At 41.5% G+C, this 26,514-nt stretch overlaps 1 protein-coding gene across 4 annotated transcripts in view; it reads right to left on the bottom strand.

Moving 5' to 3' along the window:
- Window positions 1–26,514, bottom strand: part of PDE8A (phosphodiesterase 8A) — a 197,161-nt gene that overhangs the window by 23,797 nt on the left and 146,850 nt on the right. For all 4 annotated transcript variants that reach the window (XM_073304039.2, XM_073304041.1, XM_073304040.2 and 1 more), the window contains 13 exons: window positions 25,486–25,542; window positions 22,512–22,569; window positions 20,474–20,562; window positions 20,141–20,219; window positions 18,664–18,801; window positions 11,997–12,085; window positions 10,370–10,421; window positions 10,229–10,271; window positions 7,737–7,814; window positions 6,476–6,546; window positions 5,269–5,433; window positions 793–841; window positions 400–535 (listed from right to left, as the gene is read on the bottom strand). In XM_073304039.2, coding sequence (XP_073160140.1) covers window positions 400–535; window positions 793–841; window positions 5,269–5,433; window positions 6,476–6,546; window positions 7,737–7,814; window positions 10,229–10,271; window positions 10,370–10,421; window positions 11,997–12,085; window positions 18,664–18,801; window positions 20,141–20,219; window positions 20,474–20,562; window positions 22,512–22,569; window positions 25,486–25,542 — 1,104 coding nt within the window. The remainder of the gene's footprint in view (window positions 1–399; window positions 536–792; window positions 842–5,268; window positions 5,434–6,475; window positions 6,547–7,736; window positions 7,815–10,228; window positions 10,272–10,369; window positions 10,422–11,996; window positions 12,086–18,663; window positions 18,802–20,140; window positions 20,220–20,473; window positions 20,563–22,511; window positions 22,570–25,485; window positions 25,543–26,514) is intronic.

Raw genomic sequence — 26,514 nt, 5'->3', positions numbered from 1 at the left:
ACTGCACGTAGTTTGTAGTTCAAATGGATATAATTTGGATCCCCAGACTCCAACAGCCAGATCTGTCAAGATTTTTTCTAATAATGTGAAAAGAAAGGGACGTTGCCTTTTTTCAAAGCCTCATCAAAAGATATATGAGGGCTTCAGATCCAGCCAGTATTTCTCTGTAGAAATCTTCAGAAAATAAATTTGTGATAATGCACAAGGTACTTAAAAGTATGGGAAGCAAGTAAGAAGGCAAGAGACATGCGCAAATGAGGAAGTTACACACGTTCTCCTTTTGAAAAAAGGGATCCCAATTTGAAAAGTAGAGAAAAAGAAATTAAAATGCTGAGTATGATGATGAAGCAGCAGCTAATTCTTGGTAGCTTTAACTGGCAATTCTTTTGCCTTACTAACCTTTTATGGGTTGCAGCCTCCAGTTCAAAGATATCAAAGTCCCAGTATTCTTCATTTTCCATTGCTTGTGCTATCCGTGGTGGGATGTCATTAAGGGAGATAGGGGAGATCAAACTGCCAGGAACCTGATGAGTTTCTGTTAAGGAATATATTTGGGGAATAAAATTAATTTACTATGATACAACTTTTACTAAACACTGTGGCTTCTCTTCTCTGAAAAACCTTAAACATTCTGAGCAATTCCGCTGCTGCTGTTTGTAATGCAGTAGAAAATTGCGTATAAATAAAAAAATAAAAAGTCCTTGGAACATTTGATCAAACCATTTGCTATGTTTCTGAAATCTGTTAGATCACAATTTTTAGCATCCCCAAAACTGCAAAGAGAAAACTTACGTTTTGCTGACAATATGTATTCATTCCCTGATAATCTTCGTAAACCATCCTGTTAAATAAAAATTGATTAATCAAAAAAGTTCTCATGTACTCTCTGTTCCAAATGTAAAGTACTGTTATCTAACATGGCACTAAGTAATAGTGCAACGATTCTACATAAGCTTGACTATGTCCTGTTTCAGCCTTAGAAGCTATCTTATCTGTCTTTGTCTAGATCAAAATGTTTTAGATATGCCTATACAAATACTTCGCCACCTTGGTAGATCATAATGGAAGGAAGATAGCAAGATGCAGATCACAAAATTAACTAGGTTCTATCTGAGCAGTAATTTCTTAAGCCCGGTATTGTGGTTTCAGACAATATGCCCAAAGCAAAAAATCTGCTTCCATCTTTTTGTATGTGCTATCTGGACCTTGGGTCTGGATGTGTCCACGCACTACCTGTAGAGCAAGTGGGTGAGCAGTAGTAGGAAACAGGCAGAGGGTTGGCTCCACCCACCTCTCCTGGAAGCCCAGTACAGTGGCTCTTGTGACTTGCTGCTAGTTCAGGCCAGCAACATTTTACTGTGGGCAAGGAGAAAGCAGGAAGGAAATGTGCCTCAGAGATATATACCTGAGTGTCAGTGCCTCCCTTGTTTAATTCTGGGGTGGTATTTAAAGACACAATCTTGCCCTTAGTGGTTAAAATAAACAGAATTATGTATTTGATATTTACCCTTAAACTCATCAGTTTAACAATATTGGATCAATTCCTGCTTGCTTCACAGATGCAAGCAGGATTTAGCCCAACATCTTTTAGATGTAGTGAATTAATGTTGGCCCTGTATGTATAAACTAGTTGTTAAAAAAAACCCTTTATAAACACACCTTTCTAACTTACTAATAACATTATATGACTAGTGTACAACAGAGGCAAATCTAGATGCCATATCTGACCTGTGTAATGTCTGCACTTATAAGAATTATTACATCTAGTTTCTATTTTAAGGTTTGTAAGTAAATTAGTCTGGAGTTTTGTGACTTATGGGGAAGGCTGTCCTGCTGTTAAAGCAAGTTAAACATTTCTTCAATAGCACTGCTGTGACACAAATATTCAAGACACCAGACTCAGAGTGTCCTTGAGAATAAAGGGCTAGATTTTGTTACAGTTGAGATACCAGATCCGATTACAGCTGGCAAATCTATGTTCTGATTTTGAATGCCATTCCCACATTGAGTTTAATAACATCCAAATAATAATAGCCTAAATGACACACAGAGACAGTCTCTTGTACATGAGATCATCATCATATTCCTATTATGCCTCTGGCATTTAGGGCAGTGACGAAGCTCCTCCACTCCTGTCTGTTTCTGGCAAGTCTTTCAATGGTTCCCCAGCTGTGCCCCAGGTTTTTCAGCTCGGCTTCCACAGCTCTTTGCCATGTCGTTTTCCGGCAGCCTCGTTTTTCACTTGCCTTCAGGTGTCCATCTTATTGCTACTCTAGTGATGGAATCAGTTTCCATCCGAAGCACATGACCAATCCATCTCCAATGACTCCTGGCAACGATGGTGCTCAGATCCTCTTGGCTGCACTGTGTCAATAGATCTAGGTTTGAGATTGTTCTGGTCCAAAAGATACGGAGGATTTTTCGGAGGCAGGTTGTATGGAATGAAGACAGTTTGGACATGTCATATTTTCTCATTCCCCAGCATTCTGCACTATAACGTAGTGTTGAAAGTACGCAGCTCTGATAAATCTTGAGTTTGGTTCTGGTGTTGTATTTTGCTGATTTCCAGACTGTATTTAAACTCCTGAAGGCATTCCTGGCTTTACTGATTTTGTTCCGGATGTCCTAGCTTATTCCACCTTCCTGGCTGATGGTGCTGCCCAAGTATGTGAATGTTTCTACATTGGTGAGAACATAGTTCTCTATCTGTACTGGTGATAGTGAGGCAATATTAAAGGTCATGATATCTGTCTTATTGCGATTGATGTTCAGTCCAATTTGCTGGCTGAATGGGTTGAGTCAAGGTGTTTTTTCTTGTATATCATGTTGGGTATGTGATAGAAGAGCGAAGTCCAGGTCTTCAAGGGATGAGAAGAGTGTCCATTTAATGCCTCTTGCCATGTCTTCTGTTGTACACCGCATTACCCAGTCGATGGCAATATTGAAAGGATTGCAGACATGACACACCCCTGACGTACTCCTGTTTTGACTTCAAAACTGAGCTCACTGCGATCAACACTGCATGTAAAGTTGAAATAGAAGCTTTTGATGACATTGATTATATGGAAAGGAATTCCGTATGCCTGCAGAATGAACCATAGGCTGGTCCTGTGAATGCTATCAAAAGCCTTCTCAAAGTCTATGAAATGTATGTAGAGTTGCTGTTGCCATTCTAAGCACTGTTCTAGTTATGCTTCGTAGAGTGAAGATCTTGTCTGTGCATCCACGCCCTTTCTGAAAACCAGCTTGCTCTTTTCTGAGAACACTATCAACTGCCTATAATATATGCTGGACTACGATCTTACACCAGGGATCGGCAACCTTTGGCATGCGGCCCATCCGGAAAATCCGCTGGCAGGCCGGGATGGTTTGTTTACCTGCAGCGTCTGCAGGTTTGGCCAATCGCAGCTCCCACTGGCTGTGATTCACCGTACCAAGCCAATGGGGGCTGCGGGAAGTGGCGTGGGCTGAGGGATATGCTGGCTACCACTTCCCGCATGGCCAGTGGGAGCTGTGATCGGCCGAACCTGCGGACGCTGCGGGTAAACAAACCGGCCCAGCCCGCCAGTGGATTTCCCTGACAGGCTGCGTGCCAAAGGTTGCCGATCCATCTTACAACCATACTTCGCTTGGCAGAGATAAAAGTGTGATACCACGCTAGTTATTACAATCACTGAGAGTTCCTTTCTTTGGCATTTTCACTATAACCCCATTGGTCCACTCATCTGGCACTTTTTCCCTTTCCCAGACTGATGTAAATAGAGGGACCAGGATAGATACTGCTAATTTAGGATTTACCTTGAACAATTCTGCATTCAAGTTATCCTTGCCAGGAGCTTTCCTATTTTTTAAGGATCTGATGGCTTGAATAATCTCTTTCTTAGTTGGGGTGTCTGTGTTGATATCAAGATCTTCTTCTGCCTCCTGGATGTTTGCTTCCTCTTTAGGCGACTCCCTGTTCAGCAATTCTTTGAAATGCTCTGTCCAGCACATTTCTTGTTCTTCTTTGGTTATTAGTAGGTGTCCTTGTTTGTTCCTGATGAGAGAGTTTGTTGGTGTCTGCCATTTACCATGGATAAGCCGTGTCATTTTGTAGATGGTTCCTTGTTCACCATGAGCAGCTGCATCCTCTGCTTGTGTTGCCAGATTATCAATATAATGCCGTTTGTACATGAGATGGAATAATTTAATCTTTCATCTTCAACTCCTTTGCTGAACAAATGTTTCTTGTAGATCATTTTCAAAATCAATATATACTATACATTCATCCTCTGAAACATCCCTTCTCTGACGCTCCCTTTGCCTTGTAAAAGTTTTTGTTCTATATCCAGTGAGGATTTTGTATATTATGGTACACTAACTTTCTGTGAATCCTTATGCCATATGATCATGGACTGACGTTGAGGGTTGTGTGGGATCAGAACACACATTTGCAGAGGTTGGTTCAGATGGAATGAAGTGAGCAATGAGTCAGTGATATGTACCAATTCAAAGAGTAGATGCAAAGGCCACTTAAGCTGTAGGCAAACTAGACAACTGCCTCAGGGTGGCAGATTTCTGGGAGAAGCAATTTTACATGGGGATGCAGACTGGTCTACAGGGGCACGAAGTGCAGAGAGCACTAACGTGTGGTGCTCTAATGCCCCATATAGATCCTGCTGGTGCGAGCTACACTGATGTAGTCTGTTCAGGTCAGGCAGGCCGCAGGGCAGCTGGGCTCAGAGAGACCTCTGTGCGTGTGCACTACAGGAGAGCCAGACTTGACAGTGGAAAGCAGCCTCCTGTCTCACTGGGCTTGGCAGGGAAGATGTGGGGTTGACTGGGCACCAGCCATCTGGCCCCGACAGGGAGTGAGAGTGAACTGGGGGCACCCCTGCCTTCCAACCTCCTGCAGGCAGCCACTACTCCTCCCCAACCTCCCTCACAACCCCCCTCCCCCGACCTCTGTAGGCACCTGCACCCACCCTATGCCTCCCCCAGAAGCCTGCCCCCTCCACCTCCTGCACAATCTCCCCTGCCTCCCATGCGTGCATCATATGATAAAGTTTGGGCTCCCAACTTACGCACAGAACTTTAATACGTATACTTGAGTAGTCCATTAATAAAAAGAATCAAGGGACCTGATCCTCCTTTCACTTGTAACAGTGTAAATCAGGAGTGATTCCATTCAAATCAATGGAGTTACACTGATGTAAACTGAAGTAAGTGCACGGAGAATCCAGGCCCCAGCATTTATGTCAGCAATTGTTTGCCATCATATGTACTCACTGTCATTAATCCTCCAACGAGATCATTCGTATGTGGATCTTCATCTTTTGTCCCAAGTTGTGGAGAGTATAACTCAGTGGTTCTTAGAATCTCCAACACTCGATCTAAAGCTTCTGCGACAGGCATGGGACTGCTTTCTTGTGCAGCATTGATAATATTTATTACCTAGGTTAATATAAGAAACTCTTGAAATTTAGAAGTGATTGAAGAAAAGAGAGATTCTCAGTGACTAATATGAGAAGTCATCGCTACTAAACATAGCAGTATTTAATCCAGATCGTGTAGAACTACTGTGAAATCTCTAGGGGATCAATAGTGAAACACTGAGTTTTTTTATTGACTTTGGGAGCAGGATCAAGGTTTTAAAGAGGCCATTCTTATTAGGCAACTTCCTGTCTTAAGATACTGGCCCAAAGTATCTCCAAACAGACCCAGTACAATCCTCTTCTATCTTTATCAGAAAGTCACTTTATTAAGCAACTGATATTTGTTGGTCTCTTGAGTGGTTTCTTGAGATACATTACAACACAGGCACTGACTCTGTGGGTGCTCCGGGGCTCGAACATCCACAGGAAAAAAATAGTGGGTGCTCAGCACCAATCAGCTGTTTGGTGGCTGGGGGAGGGCAGAGAGCAGGGAGTGTCAGGCAGGTGAGGGCCTCAGGGGAGGGGTTGGAGTGGAGTGGGAAGAGGCAGAGTGAGAGTGGGGCCTCGGGAGAGGGGGCAGAGTGGGGGCAGGACCTGAGGCAGAGCACCCCCAGGGAAAAATAAAAGTCAGCCCCTATGCATTACAATGAATATGTATGTAAGGGAAATCCAGTCCCTTCCTTTGCATGGGCAGAGTGCTTCCAGGCAACAGAACCAGTGTGACTGTGCTAAAGTGGGAGCTGAATGTGGAGAGAGATGCAGAGGGTGCACACCCCTATGTGGCAGGCAGAGGGGACAGGCAGGGGACAGTATGGGCAGGCAAGGGTGGATTGGGAACAGAGCATTTGCCACTTCCTGGATCTTCCCAGTCACTCACTGTGGGAGATGGGAGGAAGGGAAGACATGGTGTAAGGGCCAGCATAAGCTTCTACAGCCATTGCATGTGGCCCAGCTACTCAGGCCAGGTGTTGTGCAGAGGGTTTCTGCCATAGTATTTCAGAAAAAAAATCCAAGTAAATTCTGATTGTCTGACTTCATGAACACCAGCAATGGTGCATTACCTTGGTGATGGGTGCTTCAATAGTCATGGAATGTATCCTGGCCATTGAGGAGTGTCGCCTCTGTGAACTGCCTGTGCAGAAAACAAAGCAAAATGAGCACCCTGATTGAAATGACAATGCATGACATCCAGAGTTAGCCAAGAATTCCTCGTTTGCCATGACCTTCAGGACCACCTATAACAGCATGCATATGCACACATGCCCTGCTATGCTGATTAGGATGCCCACATAGATGCACGCTGAATCACCAACAAAACAGAACAGAGATAAGTAGCCATAATGGCCTGGCAAGATAGTTGCTGTTTTTATATTTTAAATATTTTATAAAATGTTCAGCCACAAGCGCCATATGTACGTTGCTTTTGGGGGGGCGAGGAGGGGCCTGTAATACTACAAGGGTGTAATACATGACAAGACACAATGAGTCAGATCATCAACTGGTGTAAATCAGTGTAGGTTCTTTGAACTTAATGCAGTGATGAGGAGCTATGCCAACTGAGATTCTAGCCCGTAACAACCGATGTTATTAATCAGGGACTGGAAAACATACATCTTTTGTGTCAATTAGCAATTTTTGGCAGCAAAGGCCAATCTAGGCTACTTCCTGTTTTGTAACCTGTAAGATGTGGCTACTTCTCTGCTACTCTTTGTGCTGAGCACATCTTCAGCATCAGAATCCAGGCTATTTTTGTAGCAATGGTCAAAGTCTGGTGAAAATTAGAAGTAAATCTGTTACTTCAAATTTTCACCAGACTTTGACCGTTGCCTAGAATGTACTGATACACGTTTTAACAGAAGCTTTATAAACACCAGCAAAACCCTGCAGTATGTGAAGGGTAAAATGCCATGATGAAGTGTAACTCCCTGATGTATGACACAACACAGTGCAAATAAAGCAAACAAAAAATAAGAAGAAATTTAACTTTGACTTTCATGGGAAGAATAAGTAGGGAAACTAGAACAAACCCCAATACTTGTGGGGGCCCCAGAATCTGCTACCTTTACTAATGATGAAGAGTAACTTACTTTGTGAGTAGCTCTATGAATTCTATGGGATTACTCATGACAGTAAGTGCTACCCAACGTTAGTAAGGGTGGCGGAATCTGGCCTTTCGTTTCTAAAGGTTTCAAAAAAGTAGTATAAAAAATATTGTTCAGAGGCAAAACACATGGGGTAGTTGCATAAATATGAAATATTCATGGCTTGGGGGTTTTTAAAAGCCATGTGAAAAATATACAAACATCCACTTATCTAACATACCATCACTTCCTCTTGAGGTTGTGGATCTGACATCGAGCGATCCTTTCCTCCTATCTTTGTGTCGGCAAGTCTGAATATCTGTGGAGACATCAATGTTATACAATGACTGCAACAAAGGCTCTTCCCAGATTATATGTTAAAGGAAACTAAAGACAGGTAAAAGCTTGGTAGCAGCGGAACAACATGCATAATGCTACAGTTGGTTGGAAAACAGCTTCTTAGAACTGTATTCACACTGGTCTTGCCATGGATACTCCCACGTCATAGTCTCTGAATGCTGCTCTTGCCTCAAGCAAAGACGCAAAAGTATATGGCCTTTGTGTAGAGGATCAAAGAGCACCGAGAGTCCTCTCTTAACCCACTGCATTGGTGCAGAATGGTGTTCAGCCACAGCACTGCCAGTAATAGAGCTGCAGAAGTCAGAGGGACCCTGAAAATCCATTACGGATCTAGAGAGACAAGGTGGGTGAGGTAATACATTCTACCGGACCAACTTCTGTTGGTGAGAGAGACAAGCTTCCGAACTACACAGAGCTCCTCCTTAGGTCCTATGGGTTTACACAGTGGTGAAGCTGATGATCATTTCCCTATCCCACCCCTACCAACCCCTCAAACTCCGGGCGGAGTCTGCATTGTCTTTAAGGCTACCCCCTGAACTAGATGTGTTTCATGCCAGAGGCAGAAAGCATTTGGCTCTAAGGCAAGATAGAAACTTCAGTAGACAAGAGTTCTCTGATGTCTGAATATTCCACATCTTAGAAAATCACCACTAAATGGCTTCATGCAAGAGTTGTTGGACTGTACAAATAATAATACTTAGTAAGCCAACCTTGACATATGTATAGACATTACCTACTTAATCCTCAGAACAGCCTATGGGAGGGAGTCTGTTCTCCCTGTTTTACAGATGGGGGAACTGAAAGGCAGATACAGTGACGTAAGTCAATAGGGCAATTTCTGAGCTCATTTAGGCCCACACAGTCCCATTGCATGTGGGTTAATTAGCACAGTCCCATTGCATGTGGGTTAATTAGCACAGAAAGTGGTTACACAAGGATAACTGAGGACAGGGTTTGGCCCATTGCTTGTTTTTTAGTTTTAATTGACTCATACCAGTTAAATGTTTGTCTGTGAGCTGAGATTGCCTAAGGCAGGGGATGGGGGCATTACTGCTGAGTACAACAAGGAGCAGACAGAGAGTTGCAGTTTAGGACTCTAAGTGTGGGTGGACATACTCCTTCATCCCTTCAAAGGAACTAGTTTAGGCTGGGAAGATCAAAAGGGGAGCTGAATTATAAGCAGAGCCCAAGGGCTTGGCAGAGAGGAGAGGATGAACAAAGGATTTATTTTAAGTCCTCTAAAGTGCCAATACTGGAGGGGCAAATCCCAGCACTGATGGGGTATGTGTGTCTGAAGACCGCCAGGCAGGAGAGAGTAGAGTTAGACAGCAAAATCCCCTGTGGCTGCTTGTACAGAACGCCCTGGAGTGCTAGGGTGTTGCTTTCTTCTGATTTACTCCCTAAGCTACCTCATTGTTCCCCCACACCCTCCAATGGAAGATGGCTTCCACCAGAGGCACATGAGGAATGTGGGTTTGATCCCTCTGCTTTTCTGTTTGTAGCAGAAAGTGGAATAGCATAACTTGGTCCCACACACCTCCTGCTTCAGGTGGAAAGGAGGCTAGAGGCACACGGGCTATATGGGTACCTTTGTTAAAATGTACTGCTGTCTCCTGCAGCACTGCCCCAGATCCTGAAGTGGCATTACTGGAAGCTGTAATGTTTGGGGCAAATCCTGCTAGAATACTTCAGTATTTTTTTTAAAGGGGAGGAGGCAGTTATCTGGGTTTTAATTTAAATTAAATAAAAAACCAACTGGGAGTTTCCTAATCATAATTGTTCAGAATATAAACAGATTGATTTGGGATTGAAACCACCCTGTAAACTCTGGAACTCTAAGGCCCATAGAAGCCCAGGCGAGTTTTGCCATGAACTTCAATGGGAGCAGGACCAAGCCCTAAATGATGTGCATTCATCATCATATCCATCCATGTGCAATATCCCAAAATAGCAAAAGCAACAGATCTTTAATAAAGAAGCAAAAGGTGCATGCCATGAATTATATTAGCCATGACGTAATTCCATCTCGATGGTGTCCTTGACATTTCTAATCTAGTCATAGAGATTGCATCAACTACACTACCTACGATTGGAATGTGAAATAGAGCCAAATGTGGTACCCACTTTTGGTTCTAACACAGACACATTACATTTTCAAGGTTTGTTTGATTTATGTTACTGCTGAAACAAATTTGCCTGGCATAGATAACTCGCATTTATTTTGTCTCCCCCAGGAATACATTTTATTGCTATCTAAATATTATTGTTTTCACTGCGCTTTGTAACCCGTGTTTGAGTCTGATCTTAGCGAATCTATCTAATCTTTTCCTGCATACATCCCATGCTTCTTGTGACAAAAATGCAATCACGTACCTGTCTGAGATTCAGCCTGAACACGTTCACATATTCTTTCTGCCTACAAATCAATATAAGAAAATCCAGTTAATCAATTTCCTGATCACGCTGTGATATTTTCTGCTTAAACTAAAATGGACAAGTCACCTTTTTTCTTACCTTATTGTTGTCATTGCACAGTCTACTAATTGACACATAGTGTCTAATCTTTCTGTAGGCAAAAAACAATGCGTTATTGTCGCACCAATTCCCAGCTCTGATTCACATCTAGCGGCATTTTAAATTTACAAGATCCATACTAGCAATAAATCCATCCAGAACAAATCGTACTCTGTGAGGGCATGGAACCAATGCAGTTCAGCTGCACGGGAGGGCAGGAGGGAGGGAGGGTGGGTGGGATGTGTGTGCTGTATAGCCATGCTATGTGGGCTCATTCTCTGCTGCTGCTGGGGGAAGTTTAGGTGTATGATGTGGCTGGTGCATCTGCAATGATGTAGGTCCAGACAGACAGATTATAGGGATTAGGGGTGGAGCAGTCACCTAGGCTAGTACCATCCTAAATGCCTCCAGATCGGCATGACACTCCCTGTGCCAACCACATTTGCTTTGTACTCAGGTAATGTATACATGAGTATGGGTCCATCTCCTTTGCTTTGTATCACAAGCTGCCAGATGCTTTTGCTCCACTGATGGAGAATAGAGAGTATGAATTACTACCGAGGGATGCCAGCAATTTAAAACATCCCACTTCTTCTGCCTATAAAGAGTGGAGTTTCCACTGCTCACTTAATTAACCTATAATGTTTGTTGGATAGGAAAGAAGTTGCATATAACCTTTCCTTCATGGTAAGACAGATCAACTGAGAAGGGAGGGACATACAAAACTGGGGGTTTCCGGAGGAACGTGTACTCTTATATCATCAAGCCCATATTATTTTAATAACTCTGCATGTTTTCCACTGGCATCACCTAGGAAGAAGCATCACAACTAGCAAGTGATGATAATCAATGGAGGAACTGGACTGCCTGATGCTTCAGTAGAATAGGAGGAACTAAGGCATAAGGTAAGGTGCATGTTTGGAAAATTCCCAGAGAGTTTGGGGATTGCTACAATATGTGCCAGCTGGTCCCCCTTTCTTTATTGAAATTGCATAGGTGGACTTACCATAAATGTTCTAATAATCAATATTTACCATTCTGCTCTAAACGTCTCAGTCAATGGCCGAATGGAAGTGCTGGAAAACGGGAATTTTGCCTGAGTAAGGAATGTTAGCTCCCTTTGGGCCAAGTTCACCTGGGATGTAAGTGTAAAGGACCTACACAGATCCAGTCGCTGCACCACAGAACCAGTCTGCACACCAGCCTTGCATAGGCCAGCATGGATGGAGATGATGGGAGGGAACACAGGCTCTAGGTTTATGTGGCCCCTCCAGTGGCCTCAACACAAGGCATAATGGGAGCACGCACCACTCTATCCCGCAGGCTGGAATAATAGTCACAGGGAGTTTGGCCCAAACCCTGGCTCTGCACTGGGGTTTGGATTTCACTTCCCTTGCATACAGTGCAATTAGCAGAGCATTATGTGAGTAAAGTGGATTTTACCCTGAGAACTTAAGTGGTGGATCTGTCCCACTGCAAGCTTCCAGCTCTGCAGGGATGAATTTCACTTAGAAAGCAATAAAGACTGATGCAAGACCCACTGAAGCCAATGGGAGTTTCTGACTTCATTGAGCATTGTATCATACCTCAAATACATATTGACAAGGTACTTAACTTTTGCACTTACCCTCCCTGTCCGATGACAGGTATTATCTTCACATTTTGTTGTATGCTATCTCCATTTTTCTTTTTGGCGTAATACATTCCTTGCCATTCCTGCAAAAGTAGTCCAAGGATAATTACATTCAATTAAGTAATTAACAAACATAAGGCTATTTTTTACAAATTCCTCTTCATTTATTACTGCCAAGAGAGTCAGGAAAAAAATAAAAACAAATCTAAATTTGATATATTTTCATTTAAATCTGCTTTGCAATCCCAGACCTAGACATTCATTCTTGGGGGTCGTAGAGGCAATGCATGTGTCAGAGAAACATGGACGCAAAAAGAAGAAATATGAAAGAAGAGGAACTGAAGATGCAACTGGGGCTGAGGGTTCTCACTCCACTTACAAATGACTCATTCTTTTAGCTCATTGGAGAAATTATCCACCTCTCCAGAAAACTCAGACAGCCTCTCCCTTTGCCCAAGTATGTTATTTATAAAAACAAATTTAAGAAAATTAAACTCCAAAATAATTTCACACAATTTTGAAGCTGAATTCCAAAGACAGAAAACATGAGACATTTTTTGTATATATAATAGCACACTGACCAGTGAACTGGTTGATGGGCTCCAGAGGAGTCCAACTCTGGAGGGGTTGAAACATGCTTACTTCTTGATCTCTGAAGTTAGCATTGTAGTTATAATAGATCCACACTCTTGGGTTTCAGGCTAATGGGTGAGTAGAGCTTCTCAGAAAATGCCTGGGTTTTTTTCTGCCAAACATTTCAACTTTTTGTCAAAAATCCAAAAAATGGAAAGCTTTTGGTTTTCAGGATTTGTTGTTGTTTTTTTTAAATAATAGTCAAAAATTTCTATGGAAAGCAGAAACTTCTAGTGAAGGTTGCAGTTACTTGAAAACCCAATTTTCTGTCAAAAAATAGCTTAGATGTAAAATTTTTGGTCAGCCCTGGATACAATTTTCAGAAACTGACTATTTGCCCTCCTGTTTTAAACCTATATTTTTAAAGGACATCCTGTTAAAAAAATCTTTTTTTATTCATTGATTCTAAAGACAGAAGGGACCATTATCTGATCTCCTGTATAACAGGTGGCAGATTTCACCCAGTTACTCCTATTATTATTATTTTCATATATCTAACTCAGCAACTTCTACTTAAAGCAGAGGCTGTTCTATGTATTGGGGAATAGAAGAAACTCCACAAGTGAGACTGGCACAAACAGATGTTGTACATCCCATATTTGTCCAGTAGAATTCTTTTTCTTTCTCTGTAGCTTTCATCAGTCTTCTCCCACAATCCTGTCCCCATTCTGTCTGCTTTCTGTTCCACTGTTCACTTGACTTCTCTCCCACTCTCCTCTTTTAGTTCCTTTTTCCATAGCGTAATGCAAAACCAGTAACATTCAGTATGAAGCAGTCTGTGGACCCATGATATCTGAGTGGATTCAAAGTCATAACGACAAGTTTGTCCATCCTAGCATAAATTTAAAGAGAAAAAGAGTCTAGAAAATCTGGGTCCAAGAGCGTCCAACAATGAACTGATCATAATGGTCCCTTCTGACCTAAATATCTATGAATCTATGAACAACAATTTGACTGCTTACTGTATATGGGCGTCATCCAAAGCCCAGTGAAGTCACAGGGAGTCTTTTAATTGATCAGGTTTTCTATGCATATGTGTATCCATGTTAGGGTGACCAGATAGCAAGTGTGAAAAATTTGGACCGGGGGGGGGTAATAGGAGCTATATAAGAAAAAGACCTAAAAATCGGGACTGTCCCTATAAAATCGGGACACCTGGTCACCCTAATCCATGTGCACATACACACAGTACAGAATACTGTATATACACACCTACATTTATCCTTATATCGGAGAGAAACCAATAGACAGATGGGCCAAGACTGCACAGGCATAACTGAGGGTAGAATTTGCCCTACATTTTAATGCACTTTGCACTGGGGAGGGAGAACCAACAAGTAACGAATCCAGCATGCATAAGGACTGCATAATGACAAGCAGTGTGGGGAGGAAGTTGAGGAATGAAAAAAAAACAAAACAAAAACCAAACCTGAAAGGTTTTTCCATGCCTCTCTCTGAGAAAAGAACCGTGCACAACAAATTGGGAATCAAGCATAATATCTTCTCCCATATGTTGCATGAGGAATATAAATGAGGACTAAGCAAACATTACACAGTTCTATGCTCTTGGAATTAAAATGATACATAGCAATAGTTCCCTGACAACCAGGATAAGGGAGAGAAGAGTAATCAATCTCTAAACCCAGATAATAAGGTCAGAATATGCATAAAGGGATGAAGTCATAATGCATGGATTGAATAATTGTAGAGTTGCAAGTGCCTTCCCCTCATGTCAGAATAGAAGTAGTCACTAATGGATTTTGCTTCATATTTAAGAGGCAAAATTCACAGTTGTAATGTCTGAAAAAAACAAGAAAACCTTGAAAGGTAACATGTGGAGGAGAAGGGTCAGAAGAATTCAGTTCTGGTCTAAGACAAACACCAGCCATTAGGTAAAGTTCTTATAAGGATATTACATAAACATATTTTAAGAACTCCATATGCTTTCTCCAAGAACCTCTGTCAGCCAGCTAAATAGAGAATATGTACCTCTCGACATATGCCTTCAACTGAGCTCATCCTTATGAATGAATTACTGTCCTAGAAATACGGTGTCACAGTCACTTCAGCGTGGCCTAATGTTCTGGTGTTAAAATAAAGACTAAGAATGTCTGGTGTAAGTAGAAAAGAAAGGATCAATAACATCCTTGATATGATAATCTGCTGCTCTACTGATACCTTTGGAAGGCAATGCTTCATTACCCAGTAAGACACCAAAGCTCATTGTAAACCAAAGCTCAATGTCAAGCACAAAATCTTCCACAATGTGATCTGAGTCCAGGGAAGGGCCACTGAGTTTGGTTCATTTTTCATATAAAATTGCACACAGTGTGCACCCTTACAAACTACTCACTTGCCTTAGACAACTAAATAACTTCCCCTATAGTTTGCAGGATATATATTCCTCTGTGGAGTAACTTCCAAGCAGTGAGAGAAATTGGGTGCCTTGTCTGAATTATCAAAAGGTATCTCATGAGGGCTGGTCTACACTACCGCTTAAGTCAATGTAACTTACGTCACTCAGGGGTGTGAAAAAGACATCCCTCTGAGCAACGTAAGTTACATCAATCTAAGCGCTGTCCACAGGGACACTATGTCGGTGGGAAATACTCTCGCTGTGGTGTAGATTTGTCCTCACTTTATGAAAAGTGAAACTATCTCAAATAAAGATTTTTTTGTCCCAGATCATAGGGATCAGATGCAGCAAAACTTCTAGTCAGATGTGATCAGCTGGTTCAGATTTCACCTCAGTGGATCTAATTTGATTCATTCAACGAGTTAAGAATATGCAAGTGTTGTGTCTTAATTTCTTAAATTCGAACAGAAGGAAAATGCCCTTTGATAGCGCTGGTCTCTTGTGAGTACAGCCAGCATATGTTAATCAAAGACATCTTTTTACTTGGCTCTACAATATCCTTCCTGATCATTGTATACTACATGGATTGTCCAAGTCCATTCGCTAAAACATCCCTTGCTTTACTGTGTAAAATGCCAATCAAATACTGTTTGAAGATGCTAAACTTGGCCACAGATTAATGTTTCTCAACAAAGGAGTTAAAATGCTACAGGTGTGGATGAACAGGCATAGATCCATCTTGGATCCCATTGTACAACTAGAAACATTTTCCCCAAATCTCTGGCGCAGCTCTATCAAAAATTCTGGTTTGTTACTGTGTTTGTTATGATACCATACCACGTAGTCTCAAACTGGGAAGGGTTCGTCTCATCATGAGATAAGAACTCCTACTGTGTGCTGGATGATCAGAAAACATCAGAGCACGGGTTTTTGTCTGGGCTAGAGAAATTGCTTGGTATATTGTAAGCTAGTGTAATCAAGTTACAGTGCTCACATATTTGGTTGCTAACGGGAAGCAGTCTTTTTTCATATGTACAAAGAAATCACAAACATGGAGGGAGACAGATAAATCAAATCAGATTTATCTTGACACAACCAAAACTTTTTGGAGAATGTTATTCCTTCCGGACACAAGTTTGTTTCAAATTCTCCTGGAACAATTCAGTATAAAAACACTTTCAAAGTATTGTGATCTTTCAAACGTTGAACCACACAGTAAAATTGCATCCGCAAATGTTGTCTGGAAGAACTCTTTTTGTGTTAATAGGTAAAATTCTACATTTTTACAATCTCTATAGATTACAATCTGTTAAGTGTCCCAATGGCAAAGAAGAAGACATATGTAACAAATACAGATCTACATCGAGGAGAGTTCAAGACCTTCCAGAAATGCAGGCTTTAAAGTTTAATATCTCATTAATATTCACAGAGGGGTGTCCTGAAATCAGTATACTAAAACATGAAAATCTTGACAGCTCCATACTTAGAGGAAAATATTACTCAGTATTAGTTGTTGTTTTTTTACCATGAGTAGTCTAAAAATACATTTCTGTTAGAGGCATTTTTGTTATTACATTAAAAATAATTGAAAATGTGATAATTGGATATCTTGAATAGTAGATGCTGTAGTCATGCGGCCCAATAGAACTAACTGATCTGTATTCTTAACTTAATGACCACCACATAATGGTATCAGACCTGTACCACGTGCCTTTATTTGGATGCACCTTCACAGAGGCAACAGAACTGTGAAGTACCATCATTTTAGCCCTTGGATGTCTCTTGGATCCGTTCCAGCACTCCAGTCAATATCCAGACACTTGACAGTTTCATGTTCAGATGCACATTCCATCTGCACAGAGACACATCATTGCCTTTCTAGACAAATACTCATGTTACTACCTTGATGTACACAGTGTGACTAATCACATCTTTGTGCTGGTGTCTTGATGCATCAATGCCTAGATGTAAATAACACTAGTAATTCATTTTAACATCTCACCACACTGTCAATAATGTGGTGTTTCCCAGCAGACAGCTAGTGTGACCCAATTAGCTACCCTGACTCAGCCTTGTGTATATGCCATGGCACATCTTTGCAAATGCATCTGATTCAGAAAATTCCTCATGTTATCACCATGAACAGTGTCTCCTTAGACAGGGTACCATGACATATCTTTTCACTGGCCTCAGAAGGCATTTAGGCTTTGCTGTCAAGATGCAAATGTCAGCTCCGAGACATGCTAGGATGCACACTCACATAGTGCCACAACAATAATACAGTCAAAGGAACACCATAATGCTATGAGGCAGTCTGCAAAATCTCTGGTATCAACCTCCATATCTGGACTTTGAAGCCATCTGACTTCCCTGCACTTCCTTGGTGCAACAAATATTTCTAATGGAAATCCACTAGCGAGTTCCTTAGTCATTAGAGAACTACCTCTCTTGGGTAAGAAAAGAGCCTAGCAGTTGGAAGCTGATATGTCCCTTTAGGGTGATAGCAATTACATGCCTCTCTCCCAAGGTTTCTAAATTCTGAGCTTGCTAATCAGCTACAATGTATCATGTTGAAAATGGAGTGTGGTTCTGTTCTAATCTACCGGCCACTGGACAACTTGTTCTTTCATATCAAGTTACCTGATTTTCCTTATTCTCCACCTCCCTTTTAGGTTTTCACACCTTTTGGTGCATGCAGCATATGCCCCAAATATGTAAAGCGAGTAATACACATACATGTAACACACGCTACATAGAAACAACACAGGAGAGTGTTTTACTCTCTTACTTTTCCATGCAACTTAACTGAAAGTAACCTTTACAAAAAGGAAAATGTAATTCTTGATGAGATCCAAACCTCTTTAAACTCAGTTCAGTTCCCATTCTAGAAATGCATTACTCCATCTTATCACTTTCTTACACTATACATTACACAGCTTTATGTTTTGACAATGTCAAAAACATTTTTTTACTGATGATAAGAATTTTCCCACCAACATAGAATATTTATTGTTCTCAGAGATTTCTTTTAATTGTTTTTCACCATTATTAAGCATACCAAATATGGGATACAATGAAGGGGCGCATGGGCACATATGTACTCGCACAAACACACCTACACAAATTGAATGAGAAGATTTAAATCATGTGGGATTCATTTCTTTAGCATCAGTAAGATTGTCCACACCCTCAGACCCACAATTTAAAGCATTTGGAGTTACAACAATGAGAGTGAGATAACACACAAGATTGGTTTTCAACGCAAGTAAAATAGAATCTACAGTAAGGAGCAGCGCTCCAAGACCCAGTGCAGCAAAGTACCAATGGGAGTTGAGGAGTATGTGGCTCTCCTCTGTACCTTGCAGGATTGAGCCCATAATTATTGCAGTTGAGAGGACTAGACTAAGCCTGCTCCCACTGAAGTCAATAAGATGAATGCGATTGACTTCAGTGGGAAGAGGATTGGACCCCAGGTTAGTATGTTAGTGCCAAATCCTGCTAGTCACAACTAGTCTCATTGACTTCAACGGGATTACTTGCGTGAGTAAGCAAACAACACAGGTTACATACCTGTAAACTCCTTGTTGTGTTTTATGCATGGACAATTATCACTCATACAGGCAGTGTGTAATAATATCATGGAATGATAAATGATATTATACGGCTACTTACCTTTCCTATCTTTATGCAGGAATTAATAGTATCTAGGAAATCAGCTTTTTTTTCATTTATAGGCACTTCAGTTAATTCCTTTCCTATTAATTCACCTATCTGATAGCCCATCGCTGTTTCAAATGCAGGATTTACGTACTGTGAAATAAAACCAAAGCTCATTAAACACAATACTTAAAGGAAGAAAGTCAAGACAGACCTGCATTTTGACCTACCTTGTTAATACCTAGTGGTATGTTTACTAAGCTGAAATAAACGTCTTTGTATGTATTATTCATAAAACATACACTTCAATTTTTTTAGCACAACAAAACAAAAATCCAGTCCAGAAGCCTGGCGCTCTTACAAAACAAGCCTGTGTGCGCACATGAGCAGAGAGAGGGGGAAATATATTTTGTTATGGAAATACAACATAGTTTTGCATTTCTAAGAAGTTATTATAGACAACAAATACTCTTGAAAAATTAATCCTTTCAAACTGAGACCAATCTCAGTGTTGTGAAAGACACAAACAGGATGACGAGATTTTGTAGGGCAGAGGAGTATTAACCAGTAATGTTGCTAAATTCTGTCTTTTCTTTATATGAACCAGCTAAGGACTGGGGGGGGGGTCTCTGGGCCCCACACAAAGCTCAAGAAAATGGGCTGTGTGAAGGGGAATCTAAGAGTGCTGGGAGGCAGGAATCCTTCTCCATAAACTGAAGGTGCTTGATGATGGGCGGGGGGCACAATTTAAAGGTTTGGCCCCATCCAACAGCTTGAGTCATGTCTCCCCAAGCACCCACCCCCTCTTACCCTCAGCGGCCCTTCCCTGCAGCTCCCAGATATTAGCTCTGCATGGAGAGGTACTGGGAAACAGCTGGGAGCTGCAGGGCAGGGCTGCTGCTTTAGCTCTACAGGGAGAGGCAAAAGCAGCGGCTCTCCCTGCAGCTCCCAACTTGCTGGTTTGAGCCCCAGTGTGTACAGAGGGATGGATTCAAGTCTTCAAGGACAATGAGCTTCAAGGAAATGAGTTTTGTGATTTTATTCTAGTCACTTGGGGACATTTGCTGAAACTTGACTAAAACTTACACTCAGGGGCCTTGCTGCACTTGGAATTAGCTTCGCTTGCCGTTAGGTTTTAAAGAAAAATTAAATTAATTTACAACACTTTAGGAAAAGAAAGTTTATAAAACCGTGGCTGTGTTCACCAGCAGTTATCAGCAGCATATGAAATGAGCATCACAAAAAGACTGAGAGCCAGATCTGCAGCATAACCGCAAAGATTACTTATTTTTTAAAATGTACTTGGTTTATACAGGATATTTTAAACTGAGGAAATTGTACATGAGAGCTGAATTCGTCTCATCTGTTTAGAACTATTAGGTCATATGCTTGAACCTCTTTTAAAGAAAGGGTACATATCATTGTGGATGAAATAAAATTTAGTGAACCCACAGAACAATATTTTATGCTTATAAAAATAACTAGAACAAACCTGTATCACATGGTCTTCACTTGTGATCTCAATGGCTTCTTGACTTTTTTCGAGTGCTGTAAATATTGAATTACAAGCCCTTGTAGACAGAAAAAAACCCAATGAATTAGATTTAATTTACGTGTCTCTTATAATCTATATAAAATATCATACAAAGAAAAAACACAAATTCTGGCAGGAGTTTGTGCTTTAGGGATTAATAGGGACATACTTCTTTGGCTAACTAACTTTCTGTAATGAGCATCCATACAGTAAGAAGAAATCTTCTTTTTTGGATGAGAATAAATTTGGCCTTTTTTATTGTTGATGTTTTCTCGAAATTGGTACAATTACCTTAGTTTAAATTGTGCCCGCACTTCTCCAAATTCCAGCTGAATTAGCTCATTGTAACAGGCCATGATATTGGAATTTTCTACATATCTCTGTAAATGAAAAGTTAGAAAGTTGACTTTTCTGTCAATAAAGATATGCTGTTTTAAAGAAAAAAGAAATTATGAATGACAGCAGGGATGCATAAAATTAACACATTCACAAGTAAAGAGCTCTAGAAACTTTTATCAGGGATTTAACACTAACATTAACATTTCCTCCAGGTGTTACAGTTTGAAAAAAGCAATAGAAAATAAAATGTAACAACAAGATAAAAACAGCATGCTGTGTCAATGTGACTATCAACAAAGTTAATAAACAGGATCAAACTAATTTCTGTTAAAATTATTTGTCTTCATGCTGTTTAATTTAAATAACAATTAAATCATATTGTTAATAAAAAAAAGTCAAATTTCAACACTAAGTTTACATGGTGTTTAGCTTTCTAGGTCATAATTTCCTGGATAGAAACAAACAATGTTACAAACAAACAAACAAACTGTTACATGACAAGATATTAGCCCTTGCCTAGTGTGTATTCATTTTGGGCCTGAAGCAAGGCCTAAGGAAGTCAACAGAAAGACTCCCATTGACTTTGGTGGGTTTTGATTCAGACTCTTTATGTGTTTGGCCAAAGGGCTTTTCTACACATGAAGCTGTTCCTGATTAACTGTTCCCAGATAACTCCATGGGTGGACACATATTCTGTAATAAAAGTGCCATCTTCCTATTTAATTTAACCAAAGTGGGTTAAACTAAACAGGTACAAGGAACTCTTATTCCAGAATAAGCCTGTCCATGCATGGAGTTATGGCACTTCAAATACATCCCCTACGTTAATCAGAAACAACTTCCAAGTGCAGACAAGCCCTTTGAATCTTCATTCGTGCTAAAGTGCCATGGACTTCAAGGGGAGTTGATGAGGAGTAAGAATTGCAGGAATGGGTTCTAGAAAGATAATGCCAAGGCTGTCAAGCCCCTAATCCTGAAAATACTTAAGCACTCTGCATAACTTTACTTATCTGAGTAGTCCCTCTGAAGTCACTGGATCTACTCAGATGCATAAAATTACTCCCATCCTTTAGCATTTGCAGCATTGAGGTCTAACTACAAATAAGGACAGGGATGCAAAAGCGCTATGACAGAGTAGTAAACAAACTAGTGAACATGCACCATGCATCTTACTATAAATCATGCACTTTTTGTTCCATTGTCAGCTTAATGTACTGAAGAATCCACCTAACTTACACACTAATAAGCACCAAGCCTGCTTAATTGGGATAGTTGCCAGGGAACAGATTCAGTGTAATGCATTCCAGATGACTCTAAACCAGTGGTTCCCAAACTTGTTCTGCCGCTTGTGCAGGGAAAGCCCCTGGCAGGCCGGGCCAGTTTGTTTACCTGCCGCATCCACAGGTTCGGCCGATCGCAGCTTCCACTGGCCGCGGTTCGCTGCTCCAGGCCAATGGGAGCTGCTGGAAGCGGCGGCCAGTACGTCCCTCAGCCCGTGCTGCTTCCAGCAGCTCCCATTGGCCTGGAGCAGCAAACTACTGCTCTAAACAATAGATAAGAGCACCTGACAATGTTTGAACCCAGTTTACAGGTGAGAATTTGTATTTGATAGCATCAATTTCCCATAGGATGTTCTATGTTCACTACAAGTTACTTCCCTGCTCTGTTACCGTATGGCTACTAATGGGTCAGTCTGGCCCATATATACTTATGAAATGAAGTGTAATGCTTTTAAATTTCTTTTAAAATCAGCATATAAAAAGTCTCTGATAGTTAGGATGATCTTGGAAGTGGTCATGTTTCTGTTTCCATTGGGATATGCTAGCTCAGGAGGAGACAATATAGAACAATGGACTAGAGAAGGTGAGGCTTTGCAGACTGGACTACTGACAAACTGGACCACTGAAAACCAAACCGCAACACAGCTTCTCATATTACATCATAGTTCACACATTACAGAACGATCCAGGGGATGACAATACATACGCACCCTTGTGAAGCCTGCTGCAATCAGTGGCAATATTGATGACTCCTCCCGATCACTATGTCTGTCAAAACAGAATGACAAAGTCAGAAATGCTTCTTTTGCTGATTCAGTCTTGGTCCCACAAAGAATCCTTAGCAGGATTGGGGCCTAAAACACACACTATGTAGCCAAGCATTACAGTTTTGTTATTGTAAATCAAATACACTTCTTGTGCTTTGATAAACATCTTGAATGTTAAGTTTAATTTTCAGTAAATGTTACGTCAAAATTATCATTTCCATTTTCAAGTATGCTCCCTAACTTTTTTGCAACACAAAAATCAATGCTTCATGCCAACAGACTTAAGAAATCGCTTGACTAGTCCATGTTTTTCTATACTCGACTCTTTACTGTTGTTGCTACCCTTGGCTAATGGAAAATATGGGGAAATTGAAAGTTGACATGGCCAACTGGTTTCAAAAGGTGACTAGTGATTTTGGGTGCCTCAAATCTTGGATGTCTAACTTGGGACATTCAGTAGGGCCTGGTTTTCCAAAGTCAGGTGCTCAGCACTTTCTGAATATCAGGACTCTTTAAGGTGTGACAAGGTGGATACCCATAAAAAGAGGCACCAAAATCACTCATTATTTTTGAAAATCTTGGCCATATTATCTTTCAATATTTAAAAAAATATGTGTATATCTTGGGATGGGAGAAGTTGGAGGAATGGCAATTGTTTTAGGTTTGGTTAAAAAGTATATCAGAGGTAAGGGAGGCTGGTGAAGCAGGTGATGTAATTGCTTGCATTTAAATAGTTCTTCTGATTTGAAAACCTCAGGGCACTCTAAGTGGGTATAATTCCTCTCTTTTACAGATGGGAAAACTGAGGCATAGCAAAATTAAGGGACTTGCCCAAGGTGAGACAGAGTCAGTGGCAGATTAGAGAATAGATCTAGGTATCTTAGCTTCCAGTGAGACAGCTGCTGGAATAATGTGCTCAGTTCTGGTGCCCAGAATTCAAGAAGGATGCTGATAAATTGGAGGGGGTTCATTGGCACAAAAATGGTTTTTCTACAGTAAGATAATTGACACATGATCAATAGCTCCCAGTAAAATCCTAAATGGACATAAGGCATTTGCATTTACCGTCAGGTTGCTAGGCGAAGTCAAGCACTATACTCCCTGCCTGTGGCTGGCTCACTTTGTTTATCTTGCGCTAAAAGTCCAGTGCCTTGTCTTGCCACGTTCTTACGGTGGGATAGCTAACATGTGTTAGTTATACCATGGTAAAAACACACCTTTATCTTTGGTCAGTGAAGACACAGCCGTACAATGTACTATTCAGTAGAAAATCGGTCCCATGGCATGTCTACACTGCAATAGGAGGTGATCCGCAGCTTGGGAAGGCATATCCACGCTTGCTTTCATCTAGCTAGCATGGCTAAAAATAGCAGTGAAGACCTGGCAGCACAGGCTTCAGCATGGTCTGTATAAGCCTGCCCCACACCCTGGATATGTATTTTGCATTGCTAGCCTGTGCAAGGGTCCATGCTGCTGCAACATCCCTGCTAGTTTTAGCTGGGCTTCCTAGATTAAACCTTGCACAGGTACATAGGCACCGACTCCAGGCATGCTCCGGGGCTGGAGCACCCATGGGGAAAAAATTAGTGGGTGCTCTACACCCACTGGCACCCAAGCTCCCCTCCCCACCCTGCCCCACCTCACCTCCTCCTCCGCCACCTCCTCCCCTGAGCGCTCCGCATCCCCGCTCCTTCACCTACCTCCCAGCGCTTGCCGCCGCCAAACAGCTATAGCAAGCCCCAGGAGGGACGGGGGAGGAGCAGGAAAGAGGCGGGGCTGGAGTGGGGATTTGGGGAAGGAGTCGGAATAGGGGCAGGGAGGGGTCGGAGTTGGGGCGGGGACTTTGAGGAAGGGGTTAGAATGGGGGTGGGAGGAGCTGGGGCAGGGGTGGAGTCGGGGTGGGGCCAGGGGCAGAGAGGGGTCGAGCACCTCTCTCTCTCTCTCTCTCCCTCCCTTATTTTCTTTTTTCCCCTTTAAATTACTCGCATAAAAGCCAATCCAGCTTTAAGGACTGCCATGGCTGTGTATGTGACCTAGTTGTCACAGTCATAAGATTTGCCAGCAGCTTCCTTTGCCGTGGCCTAAAGTGCCACCTGCCAGCTTATTTTTCTTTTGGCCAATGCTTCTTTCTGCTAAGATTGTACTCCAAACACAGTGCAGTGGAATCAAACAAGAGAAAAAGAGGAGGAAGTAGTCAAGATCAAGACTGTCTAAGTGGGGGGGTGATTCATTAGGCCGGGACAGAGGCAGCCATTGGGCCTGACTTCAGCAGAAAGGTAAGGAATACTAACAGAGCTGGATCTGTAGTGGAGAGGAGGAGTTGGAGAGACTAGAACAGAGGGTGGGTAAAGGTGGCTGGACAACCCTCCCAGAGGCTTTCACTGAAACAGCAACAAAACTAGTTTCAGGAGAACAAGCAAGACTAGCAGGACAGGACTTCAGTACAGGGGTAATCCTAGCAAACTAGGACAAATGGTCTCCCTAGACAGCAGTGAACAAAGCATCCACTCAAAGAGGTCATGGAGAAGGGATGAGAGGTGACAGGCCTACTGGGCAGTTTAGTATCTAGGGATACTGACAGCTACAAGGAGGGTCTTCCATGAGTTGTAAAACATTCAGCCTTGAGAAGGATCCACAGCTTGGCACACAGTGCTATGTTTTTTGGTCAAATCATGTTCTTAAAAGTTTCAGTGATATGGGGGTGGGGGGAGGGAATATCTCGTGCAATGCAGAAATCAAAAGGCAAGGCTACACCCCTCCTGCAGCAGAGGATGGTGAACACAGTACCCAGTAGAAATATAGTGTCACCAACACAATAAAGTGTTCTAATTTAGAGCTATTGTTCTAGTATTTACAATGATTAGATTCACATTCATTTGATTGTTTATGTTGGAAAATAAAGATATTTGCAATTTACCTTCGTACTACACCAATTATGACTGTATTTTCTGAGGCTTTAGTTGTTCTGATAGACCTTAAAATAAAGAAACAAGATCACTTAACATTTCTGTAGTTCATCTTCAATAAATCCTACAGTGTCTTTAGAAAATCCCTTTCTTAAATGCTTAATTCTAAAAAAACCAAAACCAAATCAAAACTGAGTCCCCAGCTTGTTTGGTAATTACAAAAGAAGACTATGTTGAGCAGTTTATGAGTATCAGTGGAAAAAACAACATGCAAATTGTAGATTAGTCCAGATTTTGGCCAAGCCCTGGTGAGGAAATAGCAAATATATTCCCCTCACAAATGACATGAAACCCATATCGACACTACATTCACAATGCTCCATTCCAAAAGAAGCCATGCAGTTATGCATGTTTCAGACTTGTCCTCGATCAGTTATTGAGCATTTTACTCTGCTGAAGAATTGAGTGGTAAAAATTTAACCAAGGGAACATCAGTGCTCTCCTGCCTTCTCCTGACAGATCTTAAACTAATTCCTTTATTTTAACAAGAAGTAAAGCATTTGTCCCAGTGCCCTGACCCCACTGCACTCACCTGCAGTCAGAACTCTGACCCCTGCACCCCCATCCCTATCAGATATTTAGTCTAGACATGCTCCCAGGGAGTATTTCACTAGAAAGTCAGTGAAAACAAGACACTGCTGCATTTTCAGACCTTGAAGAGCTATGAAAGAATATTTCTCCCCCTATTCATGTGCTATAGTAGTTGGTGGGGGTTGTTTTGGAGTAAATTTGTAATACAAGACTTTTGAGAAAGATTATGTATTTCAGGCCAGATTTGCAAACACTGTAGGTGTGCAATTGTGCACACAAAATATTGCCTCATTTGCACATGTAGTTGCATGGGAAATTTCAAGAAATTGAGCATACAAACAGAGGTGCTGGAACAATTTTTATAGAGGGGGTGCAGAGAGCCATTGAATCAAACTGAACATCCAGTATATAATGGAAATCACTTTAAGCCAAGGGGTGTGGCAGCACCG

This window comes from Lepidochelys kempii, chromosome 10, assembly GCF_965140285.1.
Source record: "Lepidochelys kempii isolate rLepKem1 chromosome 10, rLepKem1.hap1, whole genome shotgun sequence".
In the NCBI taxonomy this organism is placed as follows: Eukaryota; Metazoa; Chordata; order Testudines; family Cheloniidae; genus Lepidochelys; species Lepidochelys kempii.
This window is presented reverse-complemented; position numbering and strand designations above follow the sequence as displayed.